This window comes from Mirounga leonina, unplaced genomic scaffold, assembly GCF_011800145.1.
Source record: "Mirounga leonina isolate KUSES-001 unplaced genomic scaffold, KU_Mleo_1.0 Mir_92, whole genome shotgun sequence".
Taxonomy (NCBI): domain Eukaryota; kingdom Metazoa; phylum Chordata; class Mammalia; order Carnivora; family Phocidae; genus Mirounga; species Mirounga leonina.
Genome location: NW_023270852.1, coordinates 26,526,890 through 26,549,231, shown reverse-complemented (window position 1 = coordinate 26,549,231; position 22,342 = coordinate 26,526,890). Strand labels below are relative to the sequence as shown.

Sequence of the window (22,342 nt, the reverse complement as noted above, 5' to 3'; positions counted from 1 at the left end):
GGAGGAGCTCATGCAGGTCCGAGTGCTGCCCCTGCCAATAAGTGAGCCAGCCGACTCAATGTCATGAACTGCCACTGTGCCTGGCACCCAGCTGTGACTTTCAGAGTAGAAAACACAGCTTTGCTTCCACCTCTCCAGTCTTGTGCCAATTTCTCTTGTGGCCAATCCCAATCTGGAGCCATGCAGGGAAGGGAATTCTAGCAAATGAGTTCCACTGCAGCTAAATTGACAATAAAGAGCTACCAGAATCCACTCCTTGTCAACTTGGCATTCATACACACCTTTGAAAACCATACGTAACTGTTAAATAAAGACAATAGCAAAATCATGCTTCCACTTAACATGACCCAATGGTCCCTCATGCAACTGAAAACATTCTATCCTTCTCTCAAAGGGAGGATATAGGTCCCTTTATGCACCTTTGGGTGATATTCATTCTTTTTCTAGCTGAGTCACCCTCTCCTTTGGAGGTAAGGGCTTTGGGAGGTGATTAGGTCATGAGAGCAGAGCCCTTATAAAAAGAGACCCCAGGGAGTCCCCTCATCCCTTCTGCCCTGGAAGATACAACAAAGAGACAGCCATCTAGGAACCAGGAAATGGGCTCTTATTAACACTGAATCTGCTGGTGCCTTGATCTTGGAGCTCTTAGTATTCAGAACCATGAGAAATAAATGTCTATTTATAAGCCAGCCAGTATATGGTATTGTTATAGCAGCCCAAATGGACTAAGATAGGCATAAAACAATAATCATCATGGATTTTGTGTGTCAGGAATTTGGAAAAAGCACAGCAAGTGTGGTTCTTCTATGCCCCACAATGTCTGGGTTGAGATGACTCAAACAGCTGGGGGTAGGAACCCCTGGGACCAGAGAATCTACTTCCAAGATTCATTCATACTTCTGGTGCTCAGCCTGGGGTGGCTGAAGGAGAGGCTCATCTGGCACTATCAACTGGAAAACCTGCACGGTGGTCTCAAGGTAGCTGGACTACTTACAGGGCTGCTCAGAGCTCCAAAGCAAATTTCCCAGCAAATAATCTGCATGGCCTTTTATGACATAGCTTTGGAAGTCACCTGGTGTCACTTACACTATTTTATTGGTTGAAGAAGTCACAAGCCCTCCCAAATTCAAGGGGAGGAAATATAAACTCTGCCCTTCAATGGGAGGAATGTCAAAGAACTTGAGGCTATGTTTTAAAACCACCACCTGACACCTTGTCTAGTCTAGTTCATGTTTATCCACAGCAGGTGGCTAGTTCACAATTTTTCATTATTTAGCATTATTTTTATTACTGTTCATTTCTCACCTGTATCAACTGATGAGAATGCTGCCTGTGAGAGATATTATTACAGGTGCTTTCCCTTCCATGCTTCCCTGGGTTTCTTGGAAAGTCACACACCCCTCATAGCTAGACTCACATTTCAATTGTTCTACAAACTTACTACTTACAGGTGATCTCCTGACTTATTATAACTCTTTGGCTGGATACTCCTGCACATATGGCCTATATGATTCCTAATGCCTTCAGGTGACAATATTGAGATCAGTGGTCAATTAGCTAGTGAACAGTGATAAGAAAATATCTTGGGCTGATTCATGAAGTTTAGAAACAGGCTTCTGAATCAAACAACAATTCTAGCCAAGACATCTTTCTACCTTAAAATATTTAAGAATCTGCAGAGAAAAACAGAAAAGGAAGATAAGTGATTGGCAAATCCTCCGAACTGTGAAGAAAGCAGAAAGCTATCTTGTAGGCGTGGCCTGTAGAGTAGACTTGACCATCATTCCAGAACCAGTTGGGTTGCATTTTGATGGCCTCCTATACCCAGAACATAATGAAGGCTCTCTTTTTCTGAAGAATTAGAGCACTTATAGCCTGAACTATTCATTTATTCATTCAACAAGCATCTATCGAGTGCTGCGGACAGGCCAGGTAGTGTCTCCTTTGCTGTTCAGGAACACAATGGTGAGGAAGACACAGCCTCTGACCTTGAAGGACTGTGAAAGGGATCAAAACCAAGCCAAACCAAAACCAATTCCGAAACAAAACCCCAAATTTATAATGAGTAAGGGAGCTCAAGAAAAAGCACTTAATTATAAATAAGTTTCACTGTGGGTCTCGTGTCTTAGTCTCCTCTAATGTGACTGTAAGCTCGTTGGAGGCAGGAACCACATTCTAATGCCTCCATACCTCCCAGGACACTGCTCAGTGACATGTCCACAAGAACCTATCACTAAACATTTGCTACTGGTTTGACTGACAGATACTGAAATGAAATGAAGTTGCAGAGGTACAAAGTGTGTTAGCAGTATTTTTTGCCTCCTGCGCAGGTTCACAGTTGCCCATCTGTATATTAAACCATCACCACCAACAAATAAGAATGTCCTCTGTACCATCTTATGCTTGGTAGGAGGAACAACAGGGCTTTGATTCCTTGACATTCAAGAGCTCTCTGGTGACTTGATTCTTCCCCAGCTAGTGGTGCAAGTGATAAGAAGGCAGGGGTTTGGCTCTGCCACTTAAGAGCCGTTACTGAACCTCTTGGGGCCTGTGATTCCTCAACTTTGAGTGAGATTAGGGTTCCCTCCTGCTTTACTCAGGACACATGTTTTTGTTTCATAACTAGTTTGGGTGCAAAGGGAGATGTAGCACCCAGACCATCTATAAACTGATGGGATGTGACCTGACTTCTCCCCATGCTTCTCTTATTCCACGATAAATTCCCAGTCCTTATGAGGTTTTGGTCCCAGTGAATTTTCCCCTCAAAAACCAAACAGGATAATAATGAACCATTTTCTTGCATTTTCTATCAAGACCGCTCTTTGTGAGTTCTAAATGTTCTGTCCATATTCAAAGAAGCTGGTTTCTTCATGAGTGGTTGGAATAAGACTTCTCTTGGAAGCTACTGAATATGGATTAGTTGGATTGTTTCGCAGGAAATAAAAAGCAGGCTCTGGGGTGACTACTTCAGTACTTAATTGGGTTAGCAAAGAACTGCAAATGAGAGGTTTTCCTTAGGAGGGAAAGGATGTTTACGGCCCCCCACCCCCTTAGGTGGTGGATTTTTAACCTAAACCCTAGTGTTCAAATGCAGCTTTTAATTTAGAAACCATTACAAGAATCTATTAGAGCAGAAAATGTCAGGTTGAAAAATTAACACATCACAGGAGTTAATTAGAACCCAGCCTCTCATTAGATGCAAATAGAGAGCCCTCCAACTGGCCTGCTGAAGTCACATTTGTTGTAGCTCCAAAGTGGCTGCCTCCTTCCTACTCAGAGAGTGGACAGAGGAAACCGTCCAGGCCCTCAGGCCAGAGCCACTAGGGGCCCACAGCCTGCCCTTCAGGTTAATGGAAGGTTCCATTCCCCTGTCCCCATCTTCTGCTCCTCTCCTAAATGCTCTGCCTATCACAGGGTGGAGAGCCCTTGGTGTGGAACTCCCTCAGGGAAGTGTTTTCTGCAACAAAGACAAAATGCCAGGCCTGTCACTGGGAGCAGACTGGCGACTGTGTAAACCGCTCTGTGAGAGGAGAGGCTGAGGGGCTCCGGGCCATTCAGAGTGAGCTCTAAGTCGTGGTCTTTGTTTTCTTTCCACATGCAGACTGAAATGTGATTCCCCTGGCTTTCTTTTCTGGAAAATACCTGCGATGAGTTCCATGCCGGGGAAAGAAAAGCTGTTGACAGGAAAAGCTTCTGCCCAGGGAAGGGGCTTCTTCCAGCGTTCTCCAAGGAGACAGTGCTTCGAGCAAGCCAGGGCAGGGACGCCGGGGCTAGGAAGAAAAAGTCCTGATGGCAAAAGGGGCATCTCTAACCAGGGATTAGGCAAAGCGCACACAGTTTCCTCTGTGAGAACAGTACCATGCCCATAAACAGGCACACGTCTGAGTCCCCTGTCACTTACTGTGTGATCTTGAACAAATTGCTTAACCCCTCAAAACATCAGTTTTCTCAAGCTGCTGAGTGAAATAAATGAGATAATACACGGAAAGCATGTAACCCAGTATCCGGCCCAGAGTAAGGGTTCTATGGAAGTTCTTGGTTGTTGGTCTGATAATAGTATCGCTTCCCTCAACACTGATGGTGTAGCCTCTTTGTGCCAGGCCCTGTGCTGCTCCTTGACCTCGCGGAGTTCATCCTTCAATAAACCATGCACATGTACCATCAGTACATGGCAAGCCTTTCTCCCCTTCCTGCAAATGCGTCAGGAGAAGTGCCCATTGCACACTAACTCTGCTTTGTTGAGTAGCTCAGAATCCTGCAGGCCATCTGCCTCTGCACAGCTCTGTTACCTCAGCTACCTCCACCCTCAATTTACCTACAATTCTCTCTCTATGTACTTACCACATTGAGTTAGAGTTGTCTGTTCCTTCTTTGTCTCCTCCTGTGAGTTCCTAGAGGGTGGGGATCATCTATTCATTGGATTCATTCATCTCATCATTTATTCATCTCTGTGGGCCTATGGTCTCCTGCATTACTCAGCACAGTCAAACGGAAGAGTCAACCCTACTCCTGAGTATGTAGACTTCCAGCTGGGAATATTTCTAGGGAAAAAACCCTGCCTCCCATCTTTGAGGGGCCCCCTTGGGCCCTGGTTTGGTTGGTCTTCCATTTTCTTTTCTTTTTTTTTTAGGAAAGGTCTTCCATTTTCTAACTATTACTTCAGTTCTAGCCTCAGTTTCGTCACCTCTTTAAGAAGCTAATAGAGTCTCCTTTTCTGGGAGGTTGTGATGATGGCGGGAGACAAAGCAGCTTTTATGTGCCCAACACAGTTCTAGGTACAGAGCCAAAAACCAAAACAAGTTGATTCCATTCTTGCCCTCAGCCAAGTCTAGTTGCCAGTATATGAAAACTAAAGCTATAAGGCAAAATAGGAGCACCACAGGAGTGGAACAGATATCCTTCCAACTTGTATCCAGCCTCTGCCATCTGCCAGACTTGGCTGAAACAGAGGACACAAACATGCATACAAACCTGGTCCCTGTCACCAAGGCCCAGAAAACCTTGGCAAGTGTTGGTCAAAAAGATCTCAAGAAGAGAGTAGAAAGCTCTTTATCCAGATCTTCAGACCTGGGCTGCCAGGAGATGTCTTTGGGACCTGGCTGGAAAGTAGGAGGTCACCTCACAACGACAAAAACCAAGTTATTTGGCACTTACTTTGTATGTGCCAGACACTGTGCTAAATGATTTAGGGGCATTCTCTCATTTAACTCTTAGAACAACTGTGTGGGGTAGACATGAATTTCCTTATTTTACAGATGGCCCATTTGAAGCTCAGAGAGGCACAGAAGCTTCACCACAGTCAAGCAGTAAGTAAATGGCTTAGAAATCCACCTGCTGAGTGTTTCACTGGTCTGACTGGAAAGGGAAAGGGTGAACTAGCACAAACCTCCACCCGAGGGGTGGGCCGTGGGGAGGGGGAGGGCTGGGAAGGGGGGGCGGGGGCGGGGAACTGGATCAAAACAGCGGTCGCGTGATCCCGAGACCTCCAGGGCCCTTCGCAGCAGCTGAATAAGTTAAGAGATGCAGGCTGCAGGGGAGGGATGCCCGGGAGGCTGGGGGAGGGTACCCTCGGTGGTTGTGCGCCTTCATCGCCTCCTGTGCACAGGTCAAGCCTCTCCCCTCCCGCCCTCTCACCCTCCCAACCTTATTTAGAAACCGTGTCCTCGACACAGGAAGGGCGGCGGGCCGAGAAGCACGGAGCGTCCCGGTCTCATTTCCTTTTGAATCCCCCTGTGGAATTTCATTTCATACGGTGAGGAAATCGGAGCGCGAGACCGTCGGCTGGTCGGCTGCTCCGGGGCGCCTCCCCCACTAGCGGCTGGAGACAGGCAGCTCCCGGGCGCAGGTCGGGCCGAGTCTGGGGGCGGGGAGACGCGGCCCGGCTCCAACCCAAGCAAGTTAGCAGTGAAAATAGCTGCGAGCTTGCGTTGTACCAGGCACCGGGCTAAGCGTTTCACGCATTACGTCTAATCCTCCCAAGTCTCTTTACGGATGAGGAAACTGACGCCGAGAGGTTGAGCAATTTGCTCAAGGTCACACAGCCAGGATTTAAAGCCACAGTCTTTGCAAATCTAAAGCCCGTGTTCTTTGTGTACGTTTCTCTGCCTGATAGGTAGGTAGCCACGGGCCGAGGTGACAGCCGGAAGAGTGGAATGAAAGGGAGTCGACTGATCTGGGAGCATTTCTCACCTGGAAGAGGAGGGGGCAGGCTGGTCCGGCGGGAGCAACTCGGCTCCATCCCCGCCTGGCTCCCGAGCGCCGCGAACCGGGTGGGAGGAAAGTGAGAGCCGGGAAGCCGGGCGGGGCGCTCCGGGAGGGAGAGAGGGAGGGGCGGGGCAGGGGGCTGGCGGGCGGGGGCCTGACCCTTCCAGCGGCAGAGCGGCCCCGCCCCTCGCTGCCCACGGCGCCCGGCCATTGGAGAGGCGCGCTGTCCGTCCCGCCCTGCCACCGCCCAGCGAACCTCTAGCGCCGCGGAGGGCTCGGGCGGTGAGAGCGGCGCGGCGCTGGGTGCTGGCGGGTTTTGCCGAGAGGCAGAGCGGACGGGGCAGGCGCCGGTTTGGGGGCTCGCCGCCTGTAGCCATGCCCCTCGCAGCCTGTCCTTCGGCCCCGGCCACGGGCGTCTAATATCCCACACAGTCGCGCGCAGCTGCCAGAGACCCGGCCGCTGCCCCTTCTTCGCCCTTGGCGCCTTATCACACTCCCTTCCCGGGAGTTGGGAGCAGCGCGGGCAGCCGGCGCCCCGGTGCAAACTGGGGGTGTCTTCTGGACGCCCCCCCGCCGCCGCTGCCCCCGGCTCTGGCCATGGCCTGGCGGGGCGCAGTGCCGAGCGTCCTGGGGGCGCCCGGGGGCGTCGATCTCAGTCTGCGGCTGCTGCTGCCGTTGCTGCTGCTCCTGGAGCCAGCGCGGGGCTTCGGGGACGAGGAGGAGCGGCGCTGCGACCCCATCCGCATCTCCATGTGCCAGAACCTGGGCTACAACGTGACCAAGATGCCCAACCTGGTGGGGCACGAGCTGCAGACAGACGCCGAGCTGCAGCTGACAACTTTCACGCCGCTCATCCAGTACGGCTGCTCCAGCCAGCTGCAGGTGGGCGCCCCCACCCCCACCCCTCGCGGGACGGGACCCCTTGGGCGGGGACGGCCCAGACTAACTCCATGAAGCCCTTGCCAAGCCAAGCCCCCTGCCCCCTTCCAAGGCTGAAGGGTAAAACTATCCTGGGAAAGTGATTTCCACCCCCACCCCCACTTTTCTGTCCTTTCTCAGGGACTGGAAGCCAAAACGTTGTGTAAGTCGTCTGGCCTGCGAAAGAACCCACTCTTACACCCCGCCCTTCCGTTTTTCTCCCCTGCTCACCCTTGTCTGGCCAAGCCCCTAACCCCAGTGGAGCTGAGGGTTATCTTTGCCAAGGATTCTGGCCGCCGCTGCTCGGTGGGCGAGTCCGCAGCAGGGCAGCCAGCTGCAACTAAGACTTGGAAGGAGAGATAAGGAGCCGGGAACTTCTCCTCCCTCTCCGACCTCCTTTCTCCCCCATATTTTGGGGGTGTGTTATTAAATGAAACCCCACTGCTTGCTTCGTTTTCTGCGGAGTGGCCCCTCCTCGCGTCGTCCTGCATGACTTTAGAGGTCATGCAGGAAGGAATGGTTGGGTGGCTTGAGATCATTTTGGATCCTCAGGGTTGAGGGCAGATTTAGGATTTGGTGGGGAGAAAACACAGCTTGGGGAAAAGGTGATAGTGTGTGGTCAAGCTCCAGGAAGGTATTTTGTATATTAGAAGATTTTTTTTTCAGTCGTTAAAAATTTTAAAGCTTCTGTAATGATAGAGAAAATGCTCAGCCTACAATAGGTGAAGAAATAATTTGCATATACAGGGTGATTATAATCTTACAAAACCAACAACCAATTCACTTTTTAAAAAAGGAACTGAAAGAGATTTTTAAAAAAGGGTTAGCACTGGTTGTGTTTTGGTTAGTGAGGCGATGAGTGAGTTTTAGAAATTTAGACAGGAAAGAACTTGGGAAAAAAAATAGAGGGTAGTTGTCCAGGCTGAAAGCTTCAGAAATCCGTGGTTCTGGTTGTAACTTCTGAGAGATAAGAAACAGGCAGGCAGCTTACTTAGTAGGTGCGTGTTTTTACATAGGTCATTTTAAAAGTTGGACTGTGGTTTCAGAAAGATGATTGGGATTAGACCTGTTGCTGCTGAAATGTCCCTTCGGAGTTTTCAGAACTTTAGAACTAGGTTATAAAAGCTTAAGAAATGATCCTCTAGCTCTCAGTTTGGAAACAGCACATATCCTGACATCAGTGGCAATTTTGTTGGAGAAACAGCTTTTGCAGGGATATATATTTTTAATTACATGTATCCTGGGGAAGCAGCCAAGCTGTTTTGAAGGACAGGACTGGATCCCTTTACATGCTGGAAAATAGTTACTTGTAACTCTAGACTTCATAGACAACATCTGTAAGGAGCCAAGCCGACTGTTTATCAATGCTGGAAGAATTGAGGACAGCAACTGGACTCTCCCCTGCTGGTACTGCAGTTCCAGGGACTTCACATTTATATTTTCCTATTGTGCTTCATTATTATTCATTGAGGAAACCTGGCCAAACAAAGCCCTGGTGACCAGAGACCTCAACCTGCATCCCATCCTTGGGTCTACTAGTGTCTCAATTAGGACATTTTCTGTTTCAGTATGGGACTGATTAAAAAAAATTTAGGGGATAAAGTAAAGTAGAGAAAAGAGAGAATATTAATAGGAGAAAAGCTGGACCTACATTTTTTTTAACATTTATTTTTATGGTGATAAAGAAATGAGGACAAAAATAAATCACCCCATCACTGGAATGACTCAGTCATTCAATTAGTCTGTTCGGCTCTTTCAAAGAGGGAGACGCAAAGTCAAGTCTTAAGGTTTATTTTCTTAAGCATTATGCAAAAAAGGGATTATGTAATCCTTTAGGTCCTTTTAATATATTTATTTATTTATGTTCTGCGGGAAAGGATTGCTAGAACCCAAAGAAGCAAAGTGTGCAAGCAACGGATTTTTTAGGCACCCTAGTCTGAGGTCGGAGTAAGTAGTTAGAGTCCCTATAGCTGGTTAAAAGTCGGTATGTACTTTGCCTGGAAGCATTCAACTCCGCTTCATGCAAGCATTTGGTCAGACTTCCAAGTCATTGTTTTCTTTGTTCATTTCATTACTTTTCCAGTTCTTCCTTTGTTCGGTTTATGTGCCAATGTGCACAGAGAAGATCAACATCCCCATCGGCCCATGCGGCGGCATGTGTCTTTCAGTCAAGAGGCGCTGTGAACCCGTCCTGAAGGAATTTGGGTTTGCCTGGCCAGACAGCCTGAACTGCAGCAAATTCCCACCCCAGAATGACCACAACCACATGTGCATGGAAGGGCCAGGTGATGAGGAGGTGCCATTACCTCACAAAACCCCCATGCAGCCTGGGGAAGAGTGCCACTCCGTAGGCACCAACTCGGATCAGTACATATGGGTGAAAAGGAGCCTGAACTGTGTTCTCAAGTGTGGCTATGATGCTGGCTTGTATAGCCGCTCGGCCAAAGAGTTCACGGACATCTGGATGGCCGTGTGGGCCAGTCTGTGCTTCATCTCCACCGCCTTCACGGTGCTCACCTTCCTGATCGATTCCTCCAGATTTTCCTACCCTGAGCGCCCCATCATATTTCTCAGTATGTGCTATAATATTTATAGCATTGCTTATATTGTCAGGCTGACCGTGGGCCGGGAAAGGATATCCTGCGATTTTGAAGAGGCAGCAGAACCTGTTCTCATCCAAGAAGGACTTAAGAACACAGGATGTGCAATCATTTTCTTGCTGATGTACTTTTTTGGAATGGCCAGCTCCATCTGGTGGGTTATTCTGACACTCACTTGGTTTTTGGCAGCGGGACTCAAATGGGGTCATGAGGCCATTGAGATGCACAGCTCTTATTTCCACATTGCCGCCTGGGCCATTCCTGCTGTGAAAACCATTGTCATCTTGATTATGAGACTGGTGGATGCGGATGAACTGACCGGCCTGTGCTACGTCGGGAATCAAAACCTTGATGCCCTCACGGGCTTTGTGGTGGCTCCCCTCTTCACTTACTTGGTGATTGGGACTCTGTTCATCGCGGCCGGTTTAGTGGCCTTGTTCAAAATTCGGTCCAATCTGCAAAAGGATGGGACAAAGACGGACAAGTTGGAAAGGCTGATGGTCAAGATTGGGGTCTTCTCAGTCCTGTACACGGTGCCTGCCACCTGTGTGATTGCCTGTTATTTCTATGAAATCTCCAACTGGGCGCTCTTCCGGTATTCTGCAGATGACTCCAATATGGCAGTGGAAATGTTGAAAATTTTTATGTCTTTGCTGGTGGGCATCACTTCAGGCATGTGGATTTGGTCTGCCAAAACTCTGCACACCTGGCAGAAGTGTTCTAACAGATTGGTGAATTCTGGGAAGGTAAAGAGAGAAAAGCGGGGGAATGGTTGGGTGAAGCCTGGGAAAGGCAACGAAACTGTGGTATAAGGCAAACTGGGCTCCACGCTTTCCAAATTTTGAAGGCATTGGGGCGGGCGGGGGGGAATGCTAGCATTTTGGTGCAAGTGCGACTAAAAGTTTCCTGCAGTGAATCTCAGTTTGAGCAGACTGGCAACACTTAAGTGACCCCTGTAAGCCACCACCACCTGCCCCCCGCCCCCCCCCACTTCCCAGCATCATAAAAGGATTTTGCTGCAGACTTTGGAATGATCCAAAATGGAAAAGCCAGTTAGAGGCTTTCAAAGCTGTGAAAAATCAAAACATTGAACACTTTAGCAGTTCGCAGCTTGGAGCGTGGAGGTCCTGCCTAGATTCCAGGAGGGTCCAGGGCGAAGCTGCTTTTCCCTGCAGAGTGAGATCTGAGCTGTGAGTAGGTAACTCGCAGGGAGAAAGATTAACTTTTTTAACCCTTAAAATCTTAAATACTAACTGGGTCTTTCAGATAGCAAAGCAATCTATAAACACTGGAGACACGGGGTTCAGACAAGTGTTACAAGAGTTTTATAGTTGGGCTGATCTAACATAAACATTTTCTGTGGTGCGCAGTCTGCTGTTTAGAACTTTGTGGATTGCTCTCCCAAGAGGTGGTGTCAGAATCTTTCAGTGCCTTTGTCCTAAGACAGAACTGTTTGGAAAAACAAAAGTACCGTACAAACATACATAAGGTGTCCAGTGGATTTTTCTTCTCTCTCTTCCTCTTAAATTTCAACATCCCTGTTCTGGGCTGCTGCTGTTTTCTTCATTTTACATTAATGACTCAAAATAGGTATTTTTATAGGATTTTTTTTTGCACCGCAGCATGCCTAATGAGGGGGAAAGTAAGGGTGATTTACTTTCTGACAATCATTTAATTCAGAGGAAAATGAGATTTATCAAGTTGACTTACCTTACCGACCCGGAGACCTATTGCATTGAGCAATGGGGACTTAATATATTTTACTTTGTGTGATTGCATCTATGCAGACGCCAGTCTGGAAGAGCTAAAATGTTAAGTTTCTTGGCAACTTTGCGTTCACACAGATTAGCTGTGTAATTTGTGTGTGTCAATTACAATTAAAAGCACATTCTTGCACCATGACATAATAGTATACTCAACTGACTTTAAAACTATGGTCAGCTTGCATTCTCAGAATGATAGTGCCTTTCTTTCTTTAGCATAAGAATGTTATCAGTCTAGTCTACTACCCACAATGAAGACTTTGCTGTTTTGTAGAGAGAACTAAGGACAGCTAATCCAACTACTTGGTGCATAATTGTTTCCTAGTAATTGGCAAAGGCTCCTTATAAGATTTCATTGGAGGCAGTGTGGCCTGGAGTATTTATATGGTGCTTAATGAATCTCCAGAATTCCAGCCAGGAGCTTGATTGGTTAGTAGGGAATAAAGTGTAGACCATATGAAATGAACTGCAAACTCTTAACAGCACAGGTCTTAATTGCCTTTTGCAGGGGTATCCAGAGCTTTTAAAATTTATGCTTTATGTTCCTCACAATGGGGTACCCCCCTAGCAGCCTCTCAAAAAGTTGCAATTCTTTTAAAATTGTAACTGGACTCTCTCAACCTGCCTTAGGCCTTCTAATCACCAGCTCTCTGGGACAAATTGTCGACAATGTCACAGGTTGCTCTCCTTGTAGCTCATACCTATCTTTGCTTCAGCAGCTACTTTGCAATGACTCATTTATTTATTCATGCCCCACCCCACTCCCCTTTTAAAAACAGGTAGGAAAACTCTTTTATCGCCTTTCTTTGTGGAAAAACATTTCCAGGGACTCAAATTCCCGAATAGGTGGTCAGATTCTGGAAATACGCGTGTCCTTTTCTGTCTTTTTTGAGTTTTATGTCCGTGGTTTGACACTTTCCTTTCTTCTTTGTTTTTGGGGGCTCCTGAGCCGTCTGAGTGAAGATGCATATAAGGTCTGTTGTGTCTTTTGGGAGGGAAAGTCTCGGGGCTTTGAGGACAGATGCTAACTGGGCACGGGTGGTCCCTGGTGTGTGTGTGAGCCGAGCCCGAGTACCTTGGCTGGACTCTGGGTCAGGGTTCCAGGAGCATGAGAAATGATCCCCAGAAGGACCAGTTGAACTCCATCTGAGACTACGTCTCCTCTGAAATACAAAATGTGAACTCCCTGTGCTGCTTGCAGACAGTTCCCAGAGCTGGCCAGGGCCCTGGAGCATGCACCCAGGGGCAGAGCCTGCCCTTACTCACGCTCCACTCAGTGTCTTGGGAGTTGTGCTGAGACTCTGGCCCAGGAAAGGGAAGGACAGTACAGTGGGGCACTGGCCTTGCTGTGCGACTGTAGGGCTTTGTCACAGGCACGGAGTAGGTGCTCAATATTTGTGAATAATGAAATAATAATAAGAGTACTTAGGTGAACCTCTACACCCACGTTCTGGAGCTAGTGCCCCGACAACTCTCTGGGTTTATAGCATGTCCCTTCTGCAAATCTCTGGCCTTCCCAGGGGAAAGTATATTTGATCAGAAGTGGCCATCGGTGCAGCCTGGATTAGTAGCCCTAGCTATCAGGGCTGTGGGCCTTTCCTTTCACATTCCAGACAATGGAGAGTGTTTACGGTTTCAGGAAAAGAGCTTTGTGGCTGAGGTCAGTTACCAGTTACCTTGACACGACTCCATCACCTCTTAAGTTGCTATTTGTTTAAAAAAAAAAAAGTCAATTATTAGCACATTTATTGAGTGTCCACTCTGTGTAAAGCCCTGTGTTAGGCACCTCAGGGGATGTCGAGGAGTACAAAGCTCAGTTCTTCTCAATGACCTGAACTGAGGGTGCTCCTGGGTCTGCTGAATTTTGCTGTTGGTTTTGGGGAAGGAGGACAGGCCTCTGAATGTTCATCCATTTTACTGTCTCCCGTCCCATAAACCGCTTCCTGGGTCTTTCTGCCTTTACTGTCTCTCTCAGCCCTCCCCACGATTCCCTGCTAGTCAGTCACAAGGGTTTTGACAGAAGGCCTCAGCCCTGTTTCATGACCACCTCTGTGGAGATCACCGAGGAAAACTACGAACACTGGCTGAAAGGATGTGAACTCCCACACTTCATGTGGCTGTGGGGACAGGCCGTGCAGGGCTTGGGGTGTTCCATGTGACTTGCACAGGGGAATTTGAGGGCATCTTGCAAGGGAAAAGGTTAGGGCTGGGGTTTTTCTTGAAAACTAGAATAAGTAGGGATGATTGGAGCTTCCCACAAAATGCCTTGGCCTCTGGAGATTTTATTCAGCGGGGCCTAAGGGAACCCCTGTCCACCCTCTGCTCTGGCAAACCCCTCTTTCTCTTCCTTTGTAAAGACCACCATTCAGGGCAGAGGAACATGAGGTAGGGTGGAACTGGCCAGAACCATCTGGTTGAGCTACTTGGTTGATTCATATCCTTTTTCCTCCCATTTCCTGATCTCTGAGACGGCTTCTGAGCTGGCAGCTTGCTCCGGGTCCTGAAACCAGAGAAGGGGGTGACACTGTTTATTTCCCTGAGATGCTCCCCGACTTTCCCCTCCCCAGTCACTCCCTCACCTGCACCCTGAAACCCAGAATCAGGGACACTTCTGTGTTGAGGTTCTGAATTGTGACTTTACCAGCACCCTGAGCTCTTGTCTTCTCTGCCCCCCCACCCCCAAGCCTCCCGGTCACTGAATTCAGGGCTTACTGTGTTAGCAACCAAGTCAGGACCCGAGGACACGGAGGAGCTCGACAGCTTCAGCCCTGGCGCGCGCGTAGACTCCGTTTACAGGGATGTCACCAAGCTGGTGCAGTCTGTGGCTTCTGGGGAGGTGGCCCCAGCAGCAGTCCGCGGGGAGAGCCACAGAGCACAGACTTTGGAAGGAGCCCCCCTACGTCCTGAATTTCATTCTGTGATGGGAGAGATTGGAGGGAGTTGCCTTTCCAGCCAATTATGTCCAGTCACTGGACTCTAATGGTTCCTGGTATTCTTTTATTGTATTTGGGTTCAGAGTCCTCCTCTGGGTTTGTATAATGCCTGGCGAAGGACCCAGGTTATCATTTTTCCTCTGGGCCTAGGTCATAGATCTTGGATACTCCTAGAAGAGCATTTTGCTCCTACTGAGGATCAGATACCGGAGCCTTAAATAATGGATTTTGTTTCCCTGTGGCCTGCTCAGGGCTCTCTGCTGCTGCGGCTTGCCATGCGCTGTGCGGTCACGGCACCCTGGCTCTCACCAAGAGGGAAGTGAACCCTGACCCTCCCCAACAGGCTGCTTCCCTTTGGGCGGCCCATTTGCCCTGTAGCAGCTTGTTCCTGTTTCTGATTTACCTATTTCCCTTCTTCTTTGCACCAGCGAATTCCCCGTATTTGCCCAGGCAGTTTGGAGAGGGCCTGTTTGGGGTCCTCTGTGAGCCATGTCCTCCGGGCTTTGATGGCCCCTGATCCCCTGCAATATTCAGGATCTGATCACTGTCATCTCAGAAGGGCTTCTGAGAAGAGGGGTGGGAGCAGTTCTGCTCTCCGAAGGCTGGTCCATCTTCTCCCCCAGGATGTGCTCCCCTCCGTGTCCTGCTCATGGGCTCGGGCCCCAACTTGGTTGTGCACTTTGGGAGAGGGAGGCTGCTCTCTCGCTCTCTCTCCAGTGGGGCATCTAGGTGGTTCAGAATTTTTTCCTACCTCACGGGGATGTTGTGAGACTTTCGAAGGTCTGAGGATGAAGGCCCCTTGAGCTCTTTGCAGGAAGGGTGGAATAACTATCAAGTGTGACGTGTGACAAGACGAACTGGGCCTCGGCCTGCTTGTGCAGCAGGCAGGCTGGTGCCCTGTGGCCTGTCCTTGGGCCCCCGCGCTGCCCTGCAGCTCCAGCCACCTTGAGGCCAACCCTGGGGGCTTTCAGATGTTCGACATACAGGTACCAGGCAAAGCCCTGCTACACGTGCCCTGATGAATTGCTGAACGTCAAAGGAAGTGGACCCTGCTTTTAAGGATGTACAACGTGTGTCTGCATTGATGTCTGTACTGTAAATTTCTAATTTATCACTGTACAAAAAAAAACAACTTTGCTATTTAATTTTTGTATTAAAGGAAAATAAAGTTTTGTTTATTAACTGGTCTGAGATGTGGCGTGTTCCTGGAGGAATATCATAGTTCCCAGGAAGCACACATTCCCAGCAGTGAGAAATCGAGAATTTGGTCTGCAGGGCAGATTGGGAGCCTCTTTCTGAGAGCCTCTTTGTTTCTTTTTTGCTGGTGCTATTTTTCCCCTCTGGGATTTCTCCTGGGTCAGCAAACCCCTGAGGTCCAAGGTCAACAGAATTTATCACTACTGTGGTCATCAGTATCACTCTAATGGTCACATGATGCTTTGGAGGTAACCATAGTTCCCAAGCTGTCATCCATGACACCTCTTTTTGGCATTTCCACTATGGGTGGCCATTTTTAATATTCTTTCCAAGCACCTTTGACTTAATCTGGTGGCTTGAAAAAGTTTTTCCTATCACCACTAGAGCTTCAGGGGTCTTTAAAAGGGGCGAGGGGAATTTTTTTTTTTTTTAACATTTTCATTAAATTTTTTTTCCTGGCTACCCAGTGGTCATTTTTGTATAATAGACATGGGAGTATGTTGTATCAGTCAACCAGGATGACGACTTCTTTCGTTAATTTTATAAATTGGGTGGTCTATGTCTCCATAACCAGAAGTCATCAGACAAAGCAAATTTAAAGCCATTATCAGGACACTGTCCTGAGAGCAAATAATAAGGACACACAGACACAGATGAAAGGGGAACCACGGCCATTGGAGATGTCTGCTGTGGCCCAGAAGAGAACATCAGCCCTCTTCGTTTGCCTTTAAATTACTTTCCACACCCTGGTTTCACCTGAATACCACCCTGTTTGGTGTAAGGAAAAAGTCCAGGGAAGAAGGATCTGTAATACTATTCTCCTTCACTGCAGATTGCTATTGTACTTGTATCTGAAACCATAAATGAAGGGAGGTATGTAATTTAAATTCTCTTCCCTGGAAGACAGGCTGTGTTTCTCATTTCACAACCTACTCATTAGGTAGTTATGAAGTTAAGGAAAAGTCAACACAATCTGGAATGAATTCATAATTGCACTTGTAGGAACACTTTCCATATGAAAATACTTTTATACTTACATGATTTCATCTTATTCTCATGGCATCTTTAAAGTAAGCAGGGCAGGCATTGTCTTGTTTAAGGAAGAACTGAAACTTGGGGCAAGGGACTCACCCAGGGAGGTAACAGGTTGGACATCCTAGTCTTCTCACGCCCGGCCCATGGATTTTTGTTGTCTTACACACAGTGTGGTGAGTGTGTGCATTCACCCAAAAGACATGTTGAAGTCCTATCCCCTTGTACCTGTGAATATGGACTTATTTGGAAATAGGGTCTTTGCAGACGTAATCGGGTTAAAATGAGCTCACACTACATTTGGGTGGGCGCTCATTCAATGACTGGTGTCCTTATAGTAAGGGGGCAGTTTGGACACAGACACTGAGAGGAGAGATGGCCTTGTGAAGGCAGAGGCAGAGATGAGGGTGATGCAGCTGCCGGCCAGGCCAGAAACCCCAAGAATTTTCAGCCTCCCGAAAGCTAGGAGGGAAGCAAGAACAATTCTTCCTCAGAACCTCCAATGGCAGCCAGCCCTGCCGACACCTTGACTGCAGACCTGTAGCCTCCATACCTGCACGAGAATACATCTCTGGGTCTGAAGCCACCCGGTTTGTGACCATTGGTTATGGCAGCCCTAGGAAACAAAAACCTACTCGATTCCTTGGATTCCTTCAACCACTGCAAACAGTTTGGTGGGAATGGGTAAATGTTTTGGAAGGCAACTCTCTCAATAATGAAACCTGGCCATGAGCTTCTGTTGTTTAAGGATTATGTAGCATAAATCACTGGGATAAGTTTCTTTATCTGCAAACTGGACACCTCTAGAATCAACCCCATGATCCCTGACACTCAACTGACTTAAGCTGGTCTTGGCTGGTCTCCCACCCACCCACCCCCAATGGGAGCTCTGTGTGCAGGGCCAGGACCTTGACTGGAATGTGGCCCAAGGGTTTTTAGCATTTCTGTCCTGAGAACTGATTTTTTCTTTCCCATTTTAGCTTTCACATGCGATCACAATTTTAAAGTTGAGCTCACTCTTGACTAGAGAGGTCAGCCTCGGCTTCCTGTCTTCAGAGGTTCCGTGGACAGAAACAAATCATGCTTGGAGAAGGCTGTCATCCTCTCCTCAGTTTTCCTTCCCAGGGCAGCAGGGTTGGAGGAATGGGACCATCTCGCTAAATGTTGTGAAAATGTTGGACATGAAAAGGTGTATTCCAAAAGGCTTTTGGAATGGGCCTTGGCCCCATCTGAAATTCCTAAAATCACCCTGTCCTCTTTCTCAGTTCATTCTCAGACTAAGAGAATGCATGCATTCACCTGCCCTCACACAAAGGATTCCAACGTCTCACTCCCAGGAGAGAGAATAAAAATTAAAATTTACTACATTTAACCTCAGTGTCCTGATGCTCATTAGCCTCCTGCGTGGTTTCCTCTAAGCGCCTGATTCTGTTTTCACCCAAGGACGTGCCTAATCTCCTGGCGAGCCCACCTTATCAGTGCCTTTCTTTCTGAGAGATGAAGTGATTGGCTATCGAAGTTTTCTAAAATGCCCGAGGGTTGCATCATTTCACATGATAGGAGGCAAATGGGTCGAGTATAAAACCATGAGACGGAATTGATAAATCACATAGAACAATTTGTCCACGCTCTCCCTTGCTTTTTCATAGGTGTTTCCCTTTGCCTAGAATGCCCCTTCCATCTTTCCTCAACCAGGGAAAGTTGTGCTGTTCTTCATCCAAGACTCGAGTCTTGAGTCATCTCTTCTGGGAAGACTTCCTTGACTCTCCTCCTTACACTTCTGGCCTTTCCTTCTTACCATAGTCTAAGCCTCTGGCAGTCTTCACGGCACTGTTTATAATGGTCTCTTCATGTGTCCATCTCGTCACTGGACTGATATCCCTGAGGATGACTCTGGCTGCCCAAAGGTGCCTGCCTGTGTGCCCTCAGGGCCTGGTGCTAGCCGTGCCTGACACAGGGCATGAGTCTCAGGAATGTCTATGGAAAGAAGGCTGGAGGGAGGCAGGGCTTTTAGGTAGGTGAACTGGGGGGGGGGGGGGGGGGGTGGTTGTTGACAAACATAACCAGCATAGGAAAGAAATCAGAGCTAACAATAAGAGCCATCACATAGGTAGGACTTTCTGGAAAGATGCTCTGGCAAAATTCTAAAGAAAATTCTCTACTCTCAGAGACAGGTTTGAGAATGATCACCTACCCCTGTGTTGCTTATTGTTAGTTGTCTTTCTTCCCTTCCTTTTTCCTCCTTCCCCTCCCGAACAACATTTGCTGCGAGCCTACTGTTTGTAGAATATGGGCCAGGCTGGGGAAGGGGGAGATGGAGTGCTTGTAAAAAGCCGCAAAAAGACAAGGTCCAACTCAGAGTCCAAAAGTGCAGATGACAAAACAGAGAAAGAATTCAGCTGTTATTAACAAGCTTAAAAATCCAAACCTGGAAAAACAAATCCTCTACTGCTTAGTAAATATTTGTTGAATAGCTGAATGAGGGCCCATCATGCACCAGCCACTGTCCTTGGAGGGCACTGTAGGGGACACCAAGATAAGTAAGATACCACGTCTCCCTCCAGAAGTTCATTGGCTGCACCGCACGTCCTGGTCTATCCCTACCTGCTAAAGGATCAGTGCTCCTCTTCCTAGCTCATTTACTATGTAATTTCTCCCTAACCGAAGTCCCAGGACCTTGCTGGTTTTGCTCAGAAAGAACAGCTTCTGAGTACCGAGTACAATGGGAAAAAGTTCTTCAAACTGTTGTCATGTCATCATTCGATCGCAAAAATGACACCTCTGCCTCAATAGGTAAATGTGTAGGGAGGCAGGGGGAAGAGGAGAAAGGAAGGGGTGGACCCCAGAGATCACCACTCTTACGATTTGGTCTGCTCATCACAACCACCTGCTGATTTCAGTATGTAAAAAATAAAACATAAAAACGTACTCATGAGGGGCACCTGGGTGGCTCAGTCTGTTAGGCGTCTGCCTTCGGCTCAGGTCATAATCCCAGGGTTCTGGGATCGAGCCCCGCATTGGGCTCCCTGCTCCGCGGGGAGTCTCCTTCTCCCTCTGCTTGCAGCTCCCCTTGCTTGTATTCTTTCTAAGAAATAAAATCTTTAAAAAACAAAACCAGAACGTACTCGAGACGTGCCGCTGAAGGCACTCAATCATCAGAACCACCTGCACCTGAGCATCTTTTCTAGCAGCCATGTTAATTTGGAATATTTGCTCTGAATGGGTGGCTGCGTAGGGGGGTGTGCCTTGTGTCCTCCAAGCCCGTTCCCTTGCTTCTCTCATGTCATAATTCTATAAATCCAAAGAGACTATTCTGTAGAAGTTTAAAAAAGCATGTGGTCAATCCCCATTTCCTCGTTTACGCAGAATGAGAGGAATAAATGTGCGAATCAACGCGCTGAGAAGAGTGGCCTGTTGGGGGTGCGGGCGGCCAGTGCTCAGAGGAATTGGAACCGGAGATTCTTGGAGTGGGAGGGAAGGTGGCCGGAGGCCAAGTTAGGAAAGGCCTGGGAGGCCGTCCCGTACCCCGCGCCCCCGCGCCGGGCACAGTGTGAGGGCAGGGAGGGCTCCGGTCCACGTCGGTGGTTCCGCACAGCTCGCCCTGGCTGCCGCAGGGACGGGGGCTGGAGCCCGGGCAGACGCCGGGCAGAGGCCGGCCGACCAGTTTGGACGAGAAACCACGAAGGCCTGAGGGAGGGTGGTCGCAGAGGGATGGAAAGGCCAGGGCGACGTTCAGAGAAACCACAACACGCGGCGTCCTCCACGGCCCTGTTCTACGAGCCGAATTCGCTTTCTGGGCTGGGGGTGTTTCAAGGCCAGAAGCTTTCTGTTTGCTCTGCGCACCTGATCCTGCACCCTCCCTGCATTGTGAGCCACCAGCCGCAGAGAAATGACCACCGGCACCAAAGGGCCTCCGCAATTTGCAAAACACTGCCCAGGCGGCCCCGGGGGGAGCTGGGCTTTTCCTTGAATGGGGCTCCTTCCCTGGAAGGGCCCGGGTCGGCAGGATACCATTTGCCGGGCGCTGGAAGGAACAGGGCGCTTGTGTCTGGTTGTTCCTATCGGGCCGAGGGGCCCCACCACCTCTTCTGGACTCAGAGTTTCCTATCAAGACACACTTCCTAGAATAGCTGATACAAAGCCATAGGAAGGGCTGAATTTAGGACAAACTTAATCCCCAGTCGTGTCCTTCCATCTAGATTTTATTTCTTGACACAGTTTTCTTTGCGGCTAGTATGCACGGCCTAACCAGATCCACGGAAAAAGATACCACGGGCACACATTTTTCCTAGTCTTTTTCCTTTTCAGTGAGAAATTCTGTATAACATTTTCCATAAGTAAAAGAGAGAACCACTTCCTAGCTTTTTTTTTTTTTTTTTTTTTACAAGAACAGACCTTCCTTTTGGATTTACATCAGCATTTAGCTAACTTCCTGAACACTTCACCCATTTCCTGAACTTATTCTGAGGAAGGAAAAACATCCTCCTTCAGAAATAAATGCAAATAATCGCAGAGATTATTTTTATTAAATAAATAGTGTAAATGCAATGGAATTTCCTGCGCAATATACGTTTACTATGGGTATTTCAACAAAATCTGTGGCGAGCCTGTAGGAACCATCTTATTTACAGATAGTCTGAGGAATTCTAACCATTATGTAGCTACTCCAGAGATAAGTTCTGAACATTTGCCGTTTGTGTTCTTATTAAAAAGCATTTTTTGCTGAAGAAGTCTGAACGCTAGGGGGAATTGTTTTCTTTAGGTCTGCAATTTTGAAGCTTTCTTTCTTTTAAAACGGGGTTTTCATGACATCTAGTGGTGATCAAGGGAATGACATCTTCAGGGCGGAGGATCTACTCCACGGAGTGTCCCAGTAATTAGGATTTTTCTTGTTTCTGCCTTTGCTTGGGAGAAAACACACCCCTTCCAAGGACTTCTTAGCCCATACTGCCCAGGAATCCTGAAAAGTGGTGACAAGGAAACAGCAACCGTTATGCGTTTCTGGAGATGTTCTCTTCTCTTGATTAACATTTCTTCTGAGGCAGCCCCCTACCTAAGGCTAACCTGGTTCAATTTTAAGAATGAATAAAAAATGTGAGACCTTGCAGGGGAAACACATCATACATTGAGCTGGGATCAGGTTTTTAAATTTTTTTAATTTTTAAAATGAAAGTACTTTCTCTGTGACAAGGTCTCCTCCCCTTCAGCCATCTTTTAGTGGAGAAGAACCATCCTTTTCTGGTGAATAAATCTCATTGGCATCTTAGAGATCTATTTTAGGCTGCCTGCCCGTCATTTTTGAATGCTTTCCAGGGCCCTTCTTATGTTCTCTAGTGTTTGGCAGTGGTGGATTTTTATGGAGAGGTGATAGGGATCTGAGAGGCTGCTTGCCCCTCATCCCTAACCCATCCCTGCCCGGCAGAAGTCCGTGCCCTCCTCGTAGTGTCCCCAAGAAGAGACACCTTCATCCATCACTCCGGCTGACATTTTTCCAAGGTCCAAGGCCCCAGAAGCTGGTCCCTTCCAGCATCACCTCCCACGTCTTCCTCAGACAGAGCCTATGTTCTAGACAATCCCACCCACTTGTTCCTCATCCTTCTCTGCCTCCCCATGTGTCCGTCCCCTCAGCTAGAAGACTCTTTCCCTGCATGGCCCAGAGCCCATTCTTCAAGACCCTGTTATAGGAGTTTTCTCT

General features: G+C 48.2%; 1 protein-coding gene across 1 annotated transcript; it reads left to right on the top strand.

Moving 5' to 3' along the window:
* The first annotated feature begins 6,484 nt into the window (after positions 1 to 6,484).
* Positions 6,485 to 15,606, top strand: FZD4 (frizzled class receptor 4). The gene is made up of 2 exons (XM_034995061.1): positions 6,485 to 7,086; positions 9,206 to 15,606. Exons 1-2 carry the CDS (start codon positions 6,802 to 6,804, stop codon positions 10,532 to 10,534), a joined length of 1,614 nt encoding a protein of 537 aa, XP_034850952.1. The 5' UTR covers positions 6,485 to 6,801; the 3' UTR covers positions 10,535 to 15,606.
* Positions 15,607 to 22,342: the final 6,736 nt, after the last annotated feature.